Source organism: Schistocerca serialis, chromosome 6 (genome assembly GCF_023864345.2).
Source record: "Schistocerca serialis cubense isolate TAMUIC-IGC-003099 chromosome 6, iqSchSeri2.2, whole genome shotgun sequence".
Lineage (NCBI taxonomy): Eukaryota > Metazoa > Arthropoda > Insecta > Orthoptera > Acrididae > Schistocerca > Schistocerca serialis.
Window position 1 is genome coordinate 161,608,695 of NC_064643.1, and position 13,576 is coordinate 161,622,270.

Consider the following 13,576-nt stretch of genomic DNA (forward strand, 5'->3'; position numbering starts at 1 on the left):
TGCACGAATGCGTGAGGATTCACTACCACCCAGATTCGCACATTGTGTATGTTCACTTCACCATTAAGAAAAAATGTTGCTTCATCACTGAAAACAAGTTTCGCACTGAACGCATCCTCTTCCATGAGCTGTTGCAACCGCGCCGAAAATTCAAATCGTTTGACTTTGTCATCGGGTGTCAGGGCTTGTAGCAATTGTAAACGGTAAGGCTTCTGCTTTAGCCTTTTCCGTAAGATTTTCCAAACCGTCGGCTGTGGTACGTTTAGCTCCCCGCTTGCTTTATTCGTCGACTTCCGCGGGCTACGCGTGAAACTTGCCCGCACGCGTTCAACCGTTTCTTCGCTCACTGCAGGCCGACCCGTTGATTTCCCCTTACAGAGGCATCCAGAAGCTTTAAACTGCGCATACCACCGCCGAATGGAGTTAGCAGTTGGTGGATCTTTGTTGAACTTCGTCCTGAAGTGTGGTTGCACTTTTATGACTGACTGATGTGAGTGCATTTCAAGCACGACATACGCTTTCTCGGCTCCTGTCGCCATTTTGTCTCACTGCGCTCTCGAGCGCTCTGGCTGCAGAAACCTGAAGTGTTGCTTCAGCCGAACAAAACTTCATGAGTTTTTCTACGTATCTGTAGTATGTCGTGACCATATGTCAATGAATGGAGCTACAGTGAATTTATGAAATCGCTTCAATCATTTGTAATAGCCCTGTAGTTTCAAACGTCACGTCTGATCTGATTGTTCTCGCTGAAGATGTAGCAGTATTGACTATTCACCGTTTCACTTAATATTACGTCAAAAACTCGCCAACTGCCCGCTCACAGTTAGGGCCTCTCAGGAGGCTGATAGTCTCGTACAGAGCGTAACGTTCCCGTGCTATCCATGTTCTTCCATTCACAAACCTCAAGGGCGAAGGACAGGGTGATGGACGAAAATATTGCTCAAATTCAGGAGTTTCTTCGTACTGGAATGTAGTAGAGAAATGTGATTTGCTACAATTGGTATTTTTATTGAAAAATATTAATATCTTCACCGTAATTGGGATTTTCCCGAGTTAGCTCTGAAATGAGGTAGATAGACGGTTGTCGCTGTAAATCTCGTTGTGATTTTCTGAAACACGAAAATTGCATATCACCCTGATCCTTACAGACGTAATTTCACTTCATCGTAAGGATTTGAAAAAAGGGGTCAAATTTGAAAAATGTGGCCATTTTTGGACACCTCTTTCTTGGTCGAAAAAAATACAAAATATGAGCATAAAAAAATCTGCTACGATGAAGAGCATTCAGTTTTCTTCAAGAAAGGCCAAAAATCATTAAAATCGAATGAAAATTGAAGGGTGGGCGACGACAATCATGCCGAAAAACATGGTTTTGAGAAAAACTCGTTTAAAGTTTGACAGGTATTTATCATATATGAAAAGGGACAAAGCTTGAAACTTACGGGATATCATCGATGCCTGCTCCACATAATTGTCGCCCCGGCTAGCGGATGGCCGATTTCTGTTACTTTTACCTGATAAACCCTCATTTTCGTCCTCAACGGTCTTTTCGTCGCTGAACGTATCGCCCCTACCGTCTCTATTCGTACAGAATCGCCGCATTTCGTCACCGATTTTGACTTGAAGAGCATTTGCCAAGTGCATTAATGCAGTACGGTCTACATTGAATGTACATACGGCCAAATTGGAAGCAATGGTGACAATTTTGCTACGGTTGAACGCTGATTTTTAGAGCGTATCTTCAAATGAGACTATTGAAACTTTCGTTTACATTTTGAGTAAAACCGCTCAAACGACGCTCCAGGAAATCAGGTTTACTCGAATCGCTTTAAATGGGGAGCGTGAGCGGGGAACCGGTTCTCTATCGCCCAGGCGTGCCGTGAACGGTGAGCTTCAAACGCTCACAGAATCGCTACTTTTTAAATATTTTGTATATACATTGGAATTCCGTAGTAAAAAAAATCGAGAGCTTTTTCCACCCTCACCCTGTTGTTACCCCATAACGGTGAATCCTCATGACTATAAAGTCTGGATTGCAATGTAACGCTGGACGGTGGCACACAGACTACTGACCGGAACTGTGCGCCCAGCTATATGTCATAATAGCGACATGATAACTTGTTAAAATATTACTTTGCAAAATGGTAGTCTAGGCTGAAGGTCAAGGGATTATCCAGGTAGTTTAGTACAAAACGTACTTTTGCGTGCAACTTTTCTTTATATAACAGTGATTGGTCATAGGGGCTTACTACATTAATCCTCATAAATTAAGGATACCTGACGAATGTGGTGCCACACAACGTGGCACTACACAAAACTGGCGCTAATAGCATAGGCACATAGGGAACACACACAACACAGATCTGTAAGTCCACGGTATTGGTCATAAGTTGAGAAAACCGTTCCGAAACACATGTGCTACAAAACGCCACCGTTTCCTGCGCATGTACCCCGACATCAGTAAGGGATATGATCACCATGCGCACGTACACAGACCGCACAACGGGTTGGCATACTCTGGATCAGGTGGTCGAGCAGCTGCTGGAGTACAGCCTCCCATTCTAGCACCAGTGCCTGTCGGAACTCCTGAATTGTTCTCTGGGTTTGAGGACGTGTAGCGATACGTCGACCGAGAGCATCCCAGACGTGCTCGATGGAGCTTAGGTCTGGAGAACAGGCAGGCCACTCCATTCGCCTGATATCTTCTGTTTCGAGGTACTCCTCCACGATGTCAGGTCGGTGGGGCCGTGCGTTATCATCCATCAGGAGGAAGATGGGACCCACTGCCACCCTGAAAAGGCGGACATACTGGTGCAAAATGACGTCCCGATACACCTGGCCTACTACAGTTCCTCTGTCAAAGACATGCAGAGGTGTACGTGCACCAGTCATAATCCCAACCCACACCTTCAAACCACGACGTCCATACGGGTCCCTTTCAAGGACATTAAGGGGTTGGTATCTGGTCTCTGGTTCACGCCAGATGAAAACCCGGCGAGGATCACTGTTCAGACTATACCTGGTCTCGTCCGTGAACGTAACCTGAAACCACTGTTCCAATGACCATGTGCTGTGTTCTTGACACCAGGCTCCCGTGACCAGGGGTTAGTGGAATGCACCTTGCAGGTCTCCGGGCGAATAAACCATGTCTGTTCAGTCGTCTGTAGACTGTGTGTCTGGAGACAACTGTTCCAGTACCTGCAGTAAGGTCCCAAGCAAGGCTACCTGCAGTACTCCGTGGCCGTCTGCGGACACTGATGCTGAGATATCAGACTTCTTGTGATGTTGCACACTGTGGACATCCCGTACTGTTTCCTGGACACGTTTCCTGTCTGCTGGAATCGTTGCCATTATCTTGAGATCACACTTTGTGGCACACGGAGGGCCCGAGCTACGACCTGCTGTTTTTGACCAGCCTCCAGTTGCCCAATATTCTACCCCTCACAACGTTATCAATATGTGTTCTTTGAGCCATTTTCAACGCACAGTCACCATTAGCACGTCTGAAACGTCAGCACACTTACTCGCTGCACTGTACTCTGACATGCACCACCATACCTCTGCGTGTGTGGACCGCTGCCAGCGCCACCGTGTGACGACCGCAGCTCAAATGCACCACGTAGTTATACCCCGAGGTGATTTAAACCCGCAAACCGCCAACCAGAGCATTATTACACCATGTATCAGCATTATCCTTAATTTATGAGCATGAGAGTAGTACTAAGAGGTTGAGTCGTAAGTAAGTCACAAACTCCAAAATACCGCGTATCGTTTTAAATTTCACGCCTATACTTATCTAGAAGGTCGCAGCACATGTTGGGTGGAAGATAGCCGATACACCGTATTCAGCGGCCATTAGTTAATGATCTGAAGTCAGACGAATGTGGCAGGCGTGTTATAAGTGTGTCCCCGACTAAACAAACGCAATTTTTGTAATCCGGGAGACTGTTCGCAGAGCTCGTTCACAGCGAACTGCGTGTCGTACTTGGTTAGAACTGCATTTCAAGGAAATCTGTGCTCGACTGGATACAGGAATACAGCAAATGACAGTAAAAATTCACAAGCAAAGAGCGCTTCGGGCCCGCTTCTTATCCTGCTCAGGCACTTTGTTGCCTCGTGTAGGGGTATGTCGCTGCCGCCTGGACACATGGATCTTGTGGGTTGTAGGAATTTAAGGAACCAAATAAACTTGTTCTATCCCGAGAGGTAACTCGTTAAATGCGAACACTGTATGCTGCGGGCTTTTAACGCCTTGTCGAACCATACCCTTCAAGTGCAACACGAGAAAAGTAACTCTCATAATGTCTTTATTCCATGTTGGAGTTGAGCAAAGCAGGTGGTGAATTTTCTTCTGTTTCCCAGTTTTAGTTCCTTGTTCTTCAAAATGTAATAGCTTTGATAACGTGAAATACAGTATCCTTGCAATTCGAGAACATTATAATTCTCGAAGCTGTGAAACGAGGAGCAACAATGCAAGTAACCAAATTTTAGCGAAATCGCATTTATCGATCATTTTTCAACTCTCCTAGTTCATAGTGTGGTTGAACTATTTGGCATCTGATTGCAACTTTATCTAGACTACCGTAAAAAAATTAAGTATTTACTACGTGAGCTACCTCTTCAGTTGCACTAATTACCTGTTTTGATCCTCTCTGATGTCTGTTCTGCACGGAGAGATTTCGTTTCCGTTGCGCCGTCACCATTAAGCTTTACGTGCCTCCTGTTGTTTGTATGTAGTTGGGACGTCAGAAAATCCTCAACACATTACGTGAGGTACACTGCGTATGAAAGCATAAATTTTTGTAATAAAAAGATTTACAGACTTCTTTTTAATTTTGCAACATCTACGTCTATCCTCTTCAAAGTCACCCCATACTGTGTGGCAGATGGTAGATCTCAGACCACGATCGCTTACCCGCTTCTCTGTTCGAATCGCGAACGGCGCTTGGGAACAGTTGCAGTCTGTACGAGCTCTGATTTCTGGGAATTTCGACAGTAAAATTCTCCGTGATGCACAAGGCATTTCCGTAACGGACACGCCCCGACTAAACGATCCCAGCGCGAAACGTGAATCCTTTGTCGAATATTCGCCATTGGTTGCCTTAATCCTACTTGGTAAAAGAGTCCAGGTCAATGAACATTATCCAAAAATCTGTCAAACAAGGGTTTTTTCAGCCTTTGTTTCGTGGATAAATTACACTGAAGCGCCAAGGAAACTGCTATAGGCATGCTATTCAAATACAGAGATATGTAAACAGGCAGAATATCAGTTGTTAGATAGGTTACTGCTGCTACAATGGCAGGTTATCAAAGTTTAAGTGAGTTTGAACGTGGTTCTATAGTCGGCACAGAACCGATGGGACACAGCATCTCCGATGTAGCGATGAAGTGTGGATTTTCCCGTGCGACTATTTCGAGAGCGTACCGTGAATATCAGGAAACCGGTAAAACACCAAAGCTCCGACATCGCTGCGGCCGGAAAAAGAACCTTCAAGAACGGGACCAACGACAACTGAAGGTAATCGTTCAACGTGACACAAGTGCAACCCTTCCGCAAATTGCTGCAGATTTCAGTGCTGGGCCATGAACAAGTGTCAGCGTGTGAACCATTCAACGAAATATATTCGGTGTGGGCTTTCGATGCCGAAGACGCACTCGCGTTCGCTTGGTGACTGCAAGACACAAAGCTTTACGCCTTGCCTAGTCCCGTCAACACCAACATTGGACTGGAAACATGTTGCCTAGTCGGACGAGTCTCGTTGCAAATTGTGTCGAGCGAATGGACGTGCACGGTTATGGAGACAACTTCATGAATCCGTGGACCCTGCATATCATCAGGCGACTGTTCAAGCTGGTGGAGGCTCTGTAATGGTGTGGGGCCCGTCCACCTCGAGTGGTATGGGACCTTGATACGTCTAGATAAGACTCTGACAGGTGACATGTAAGTAAGCATCCTATCTGATCACCTGCATCCATTCATGTTCATTGTTGAACTTGGGCAATTCCAGCATGATAATGCAACACGCCACATGTCCATAATTGTTACAGAGTAGCTCCAGGAACGCTCTTTTGGGTTTAAACACTTCCGCTGGCCACCAAACTCCCCACTCATTAACATTATTGAGCACATCTGGGTGCCTTGGAACGTGCCATTCAGAAGAGATCTCCACTCCCTCGTACTCTTAGGGATTTATGGACAGCCCTCCAGGGTTCATGGTGTCAGTTCCCTCGAGCACTACTTCAGAAATTAGTCGAGTCCATACCACGTCGTGTTGCGGCACTTCTGATTGCTCGCTGGGGCCCTACACGACATTAAGCAGATGCAATAGTTTCACCGAGGGAGGTGGCGCAGTGACTAGCACACTGGACTCGCATTCTGGAGGACGACAGTTCAATCCCGCGTCCGACCATCCTGATTTAGGTTTTCCGTGATTTCCCTAAATCGCTCCAGGCAAATGCCGGGATGATTCCCTTGAAAGGGCACGGCTACTTCCTTCCCCGTCTTTCCTAATCCGATGAGACCGTTGACCTCGCTGTCTGGTCTTCTCCCCCAAACAGCCCAGCCACTAGTTTCTTTGGCTCTTCGGTGTATATATCCACTGAATCTCAGCCTGGCATCGGCTTTTCCTACAATTTCTGTTATGTGGGCGATTCACTTTAGGTCGCATCAGAAGTCCTAATCGGATAGTGGTTGATTTCTCCGCCTACTTACGATTCATTTATTTACGTTTAGTATCAACTGCCAGTCCCCGAAACAGCCGTAGTCCCTCCGGATATCTTCCTGCATTTCGCTACAGTCGTATGGCGTTACCATCTTGCTGTAGGCAACGGCGTCATCGGCAAGAAGCTTGACGGAGCTTCCGACGATATCCACAAGATCATATTTATACACTGCAAACAAAAATGGCCCTGTAACACTCCCAAGGGGTAACGCGGAAATTACCTTCATTTCTGTCGATTTTGTTCTGTTAAAAATTACGTCTCAAGTTCTATCTCCTAAAAAGTCCTGAATCCAGCAATAGGAACACGGTAGTTTGCTGAAACACGCTCCTCTCTTACGGCCACTGACAAGGTGTATGCATTTATGTGATAGACTATCCAGGACAACGGGCGCGAGATGGCAGACGTGGTGGGGGAAATGGTGGACCGCGGGCAGTCGGTGGAGGTGCGCGAGCTGATTGCGCGGTTCACCACTGACGTCATCTCCTCCGTCGCCTTCGGCCAGGAGTGCAACTGCCAGCGGAACCCGGATCACGAGTTCCGCCAATGGGGGCGCAAGGTCTTCGAGCCCTCTTTGCGTGCAGGCATCGTGTCCATTCTGAACTTCATCAGTCCAACGGTGATGAACTATGCACGGTAAGACCCGCAACTATCAATTCGTCTGTTATGACCTCTTTGTGGATGGAACGTTAAGCCTTAATAGTCTTCTATCATGACTTGGATATGCTGAAGGCAAAACGCTGCACACCATTAACTTAGAACACCTCCACTGCCTTGCTACCGATACCACTTCTCAGGTCCTCGAACGAAACATTTCGTATGCTCTCACTCGCCATGCCTGGGTTCTCAAGTTTTCACCGTTTCACGAACTGTTACAGGGCTGTCAGTTATTATATAAAGACTGGACCTGATCGTAAAACTGAGTTCTTACAGTCTAGCATTACTTCAGCGAGCAGCGTCTCCACCTACAGGAGGTTTCCTTGAAAATGGTCCAGGCTTTCAGGAACAGTGCCAGAGAGAAATCTGGTGGTCTGAGGTTCCGGAAATGTCCAAGTCGAAGTTATGAAGTCAGACGGTTGCTTGTCTACTGTTCTCTGTCTGTTAAATTTTAATGGCTATGAGCCTTGCTAATTTATACGTCTGTCCTTGCTACTGAATCTAACTGCGGTTTTCAATGGAATCTAAGTGCAAGGAAATCTAAGTAGAGATTCTGCGACATGCAAACAACGCTTACAGACCCAAGACGTTTCCTTCGTCCGAAGAACTATGCTGCAACCCCTGCTATACAAATCAGTTCTTTGCAATTTTAAGATGTGTTCAGCTGCGATGGAGTGGATCGATCCTTTCCTGAGGTAAGTTTGTAGGTAAATGATTTATTGAAATAAGAGAGACCTAAACATTGCCTTTGAGTTATCACCTATTTTTTCTCCGTTATAATACTGAAACATCCGCTTAGAAAAATTTATAAATGACAGTGCTGGAAAACCTCTACGTTATTTGATTTTCAAACAGCTGAGCAAAACTGAACGTACTCAGACATTTCTCTCTTTACTTATTCTGATCATCACTAAACTGACACACAATATTTGTTTTTCCTCAGCGCAATCTGATTTTCAATAAACCCTACAAAAGAATGGCCCTGACTAACAATAACCTATGCCTTTCATGAATCACTTGCCTCACAAAAATCTTCGTTACTCGAACTACTGCCATACAGTGAGCGCCAATACTGCCAGCTAAATAAAAGATTCTAACTACTGAAGGCACTAACAACTGATAGGCATAGTTAGCAAATGAAAGATTGTGGTAGAGAACAAACAATGTATTTACATTAATAGTGTTCAAAAGTCATAAAATATATCTCAGTTCATGACATCCAGTCTTACAAATTTCCTTTTTCTGACGGACACACGTACAGGTCGTCCGCTCGGTCGTCTCACTCCCCACATCCACCACTGCTGGCGGCTCACGGCCAACTGCGCAACGCTACACGCTGTTCACATCCATCTGCCCAACACTACAATAGCAAAAATTCCAACAATGCAAACCAGCCACAGACTGCACACAGCACAGTCCGTGATTTTCATACAAAGCAGTACGTGGCGTCACCAACATAAAAACCTGAACGGCCTACTTACAATACCACACCTATCGTTACCATATACTGTTATTACCTGTTACACTACTACGTTGCACTTTGTCAAAAATAAGCTTATTGGAGTACTTTGATATTCGCTATTCAGTACTACCTTCCGCCCTCAATATTCTGTCTTCAATTCGTTGATTGCTACATTATTCCTTCATATAGTTCGACCTTCCTCGGCACTTTCCACTTCCCACTCACAACATCCAGTCCCTACTTCCTCTCATTCCTAACTATCTTCAACTGCTCTGCTTGACGTTATCTCCAGGGGTGCATCTCCGATGACGATCATTTGTAATGATTTGCACATATTGCTACACATGGTTTTACATTATTTAATGGTTTCAATAATTTCGTTTTCTTAGTGGTACTATCTCTTAATCAAACTACTACATTGTCTGGGGCTTAAGTTCACAGTTCATTGACGTATTACTTTGCACGCACAGTGTTTTAAGTTTCTGACACTGGATGAAACGGAAGCTGACCATGGAAGTTGCTGTGTATGGGCTGTACATCACATAAACGAGCAATCCTTCTCGCAGCAATGGTGGATCGACGGTCTGACGTCGAAGGTTAGATCGCTGGCCCCACGGATCTCTTTGCCTCTGCAGGCCACGTGATCACATATAGCTCCTCCAGTATCTCTATACCGCCTGGCTATTTAGGGTGACGCAAAGCCACTCCAATGCATCTTCCGCCAAGCTTTGAGCCTGCACCCGAGTTCTTCAATCAGTGTCGCGATCGGAACCTCCTCTACGTACGACTTCGTGCCACACAGGCCGTCACCAACCAAGGTAGCCGGCTCTGCTGCCTGCGTTCCCCATCACCTGGACTTCGACCAGGAACTTGGAGTCGGCCATCGACCTTCACTGCGCTATTTTCTTCTTCCTCTACTGGCTGTTCTACAGTGTGGGCTAGTGTTACTTGGATTCACTTAATTGCTCCACGTACTTTTCCGATTATGCGCTGTTTACGTATTTATAGACTCATCGAACTTCCCAGCTCGGCCCAACTTCGGTAACCACATAGTTTCTACATCTACATCTACATGGGTACTCTGCAAATCACATTCAAGTGCCTGACAGAGGGTTCATCGAACCAGCTTCACAATTCTCTATTATTCCAGTCTCGTATAGCTGCAGAAAGAATGGACACCTATATCTTTCCGTACGAGCTCTGATTTCCCTTATTTTATCGTGCTGATCGTTCTTCCCATGTAGGTCGGTGTCAAAAAAATATTTTCGCATTCGGAGGAGAAAGTTGGTGATTGGATTTCGTAAGAAGATTCCGTCGCAACGAAAAACGCCTTTCTTTTAATGATTTCCAACTCAAATCCTGTATCATTTCTGTGACGCTCTCTCCCATACACGCTGCCTTTCTTTTAAGTTTTATGATGTAATTCGTCAGTCCTATCTGGTAAGGATCCCAACCGCGCAGGACGGACAAAAGTAGTGTAGGCAATCTCCTTAGTAGGTCTGTTAATTTTTTAAGTGTCCTGCCAATAAAACGCAGTCTTAGCCTTCCCCACTACATTTTCTGTGTGTTCCTTCCAATTTAAGTTGTTCGTTATTGTAATTACTAGGTATTTAGTTGAATTTACGGCTTTTGGATTAGACTGATTTATCGTGTAACCGAAGTTTAACGAGTTCCTCTCAACACTCATGTGCATGACCTCACACTTTTCGTTATTTAGGGTCAACTGCCACTTTTAGCACTATTCAAATATCTTTTTGAAATCGTTTTGCAGTTTGTTTTAATCTTCTGATGACTTCATCAGTCGATAAACAACAGCGTCATCTGCAAACAACCGAAGACGGCTGCTCAGATTGTCTCCAAAATCGTTTATATAGATAAGGAACAGAAAAGGGCCTATAACACTACCTCGCGGAACGCCAGAAATCACTTGTTTCACTCGATGACTTTCCGTCAGTTACTACGAACTGTGACCTCTCCGACAGGAAATCACATAACTGGGACGATATTCCATAAACACGCAATTTCACTACGAGTTTCGGAAATTAGTCCCATAATCCCATAACATTTATGTCAGAAACTACTGTAAGAAAAAGCGACTTTCTAGGAATTGACACAGGAAACCACACTACAGAATGCGCGTGTTTAGGCCTGATATCAAGGGTTATTAGAGTGCAGTCTGAATTTACAAGTTGAAGTGTTCACTCGGTAAACCTAAATTAAACAGCGACCCACCAATTTACGGGATCAGCCGACATGATTTTTGTCCACGGACAATCAAATGGAACCTTTAGAGAAATTGACACGTCGTATCGTTCCGTGTACCAGAGTTTCACACTCTTCTGCAAAACGTTTGCGTACCGGAAACAAAGAAATTGGTGCAAAGAACGAGGACAACAAATGGTTCAAAATGGCACTCAGCACTATCGGACTCAACTTCTGAGGTCATTAGTCCCCTAGAACTTAGAACTAGTTAAACCAAAATAACCCAAGGACATCACACAGATCCATGCCCGAGGGAGGATTCGAACCTGCAACTGTAGCAGTCTCGCGGTTCCAGACTGCAGCGCCTAGAACCGCACGGCCACTTCGGCCGGATGGACAACAAATGATAGGGACTCACGTCACGAAAAAAATCAATGTGTACTGGCCTGAGTGTGGATGTTACAATTACCACTCAGAAGGAAATTTGTATTTAAACATTTAAACATTACACAAACCCATCTCCCCAATTAGTAACCACGCCCTCCACGGATTGTGATAGTGTTGCTTTTAGGCTTTGCGCAACAGCGCACCTAGTTGACATCCTTAGTACACGTGTGTCAGTATTGTCGTACATAGCAAAAACCAACGAAGCCATTAATTTTTGCAGTCTTTTAAATACTGTGGCATTTAAGAAGACCATCTAGGACAGGGTAATGTAACTTTCGCAATATTTTTTCGTGAATATGATTATTCAGAAACATGATTATTCATTTGGATACTCAACTGAAGTCCCATTGGATAGGATAGCGAATGAAGAAAACGACTTTACAGACGATAAATCGATTGTAGGACAAGTGTCAGTGACGGAAACAGTACTCCTCGAAGAGGAACTAGCAGTTCTAGTGACAATGAGCCTTCACAAAAGATGAAATCGAATACTGAAACTTCCTGGCAGATTAAAACTGTGTGCCGGACCGAGACGCGAACTCGGGACCTTTGCCTTTCCCGGGCAAGTGCTCTACCAACTGAGCTACCCAAGCACGACTCACGCCCCGTCCTCACAGCTTTACTTCCGCCAGTACCTCGTCTCCTACCATCCAAACTTTACAGAAGCTCTCCTGCGAACCATGCAGGACTAGCACTCCTGAAAGAAAGGATATTGCGGAGACATGGCTTAGCCACAGCCTAGGGGATGTTTCCAGAATGAGATTTTCACTCTGCAGCGGAGTGTGCCCTGATATGAAACTTCCTGGCAGATGGCTTAACCATGTCTCCGCAATCTCCTTTCTTTCAGGAGTGCTAGTCCTCCATGGTTCGCAGGAGAGCTTCTGTAAAGTTTGGAAGGTAGGAGACGAGGTACTGGCGGAAGTAAAGCTGTGAGGACGGGGCGTGAGTCGTGCATGGGTAGCTAAGGTGGTAGAGCACTTGCCCGCGAAAGGCAAAGGTTCCCAGTTCGAGTCTCGGTCCGCCACACAGTTTTAATCTGCCAGGAAGTTTCATATCAGCGCACACTCCGCTGCAGAGTGAAAATCTCTTTCTAAGTCCAATACTGTTAGTATTTTAACAAAATTTTCGAAATAACATTTTGAATGTATTTATAATCATTAACGCACGTCTCCTCGTTAAGTTGTGACGTGCATCTCATTATTGAAGAGACATCCAAGCCTATCAAACATCAAAATAATGTTTGATGATGTGGAGAAAAAAGGTCATATGAACATCCATTTCCAGGAAATCAAAGAACAAGTGATAAAATAACACATGCCACCCCAAATTTGGCATATCAATGAATGAAATAAAATGTTTCCATAATAAGCGCCTGAAATTTTGGACAATACAAACAGCAAGAGAAACTGGGCGCACGAACTTTAAATGTTCTGCTCTTTTCATAGCACGTCTCACGAAAAAAATTCATTAAGTGCCGTAGACACATCACTGCTTCCGTGACAACGAGAGATGTACAGGAAGACCATGATATTCGCCAGCCTAGGACCTGTTTTCCCGAAGAAGTAGACAAGAGAACAGCACATTTTCATATACAGCCACACTGCATTTGGAAGACTGATCGAAGTCGATTTAATTGTCAACTAAAATTTTGTATTTGTGGAGATCCACAGCCTCCAGATGCTTAATAAACGTAAACATGGTCCGTAGCAGACTGTAACGTGATTTTTATTTAATCTTGGTTTTTGTATTGGCCAAAATTACAGGTGCCTCCAATGGACACATTTTAAATCATTTCTTGCGATGCATGCAGACAATAAGCGGTTTTACAAGTGCGTGACAATGACAAGTAGTCGAAATTAGAACGACTAAATAAAAATCACGTTAGAGCCTACTACAAACCGTGTTTACATTTATCAATTATGAACTACCTTCTAATATGACAGTATCTAAGAAAAAGGGGAAAAATAGTTGCCAAACTCCAATCTGCCCATGATACATCTCATAGTCATACAATAGATACTGGACTTCCAATGAGTGGATAAGTAACCAAAAACTGTGTATTTGTCTTGAGGAAAACGTTTCTACACT

General features: G+C 44.7%; 1 protein-coding gene across 1 annotated transcript in view; it reads left to right on the forward strand.

The window, feature by feature from the left end:
- The window catches only part of LOC126484364 (cytochrome P450 6k1-like), a 62,265-nt gene that overhangs the window by 26,261 nt on the left and 22,428 nt on the right, over nucleotides 1–13,576 (forward strand). Inside the window, exon 4 of the mRNA XM_050107834.1 lies at nucleotides 7,094–7,356. Within this exon, the coding sequence (XP_049963791.1) occupies nucleotides 7,094–7,356 (263 nt within the window). The remainder of the gene's footprint in view (nucleotides 1–7,093; nucleotides 7,357–13,576) is intronic.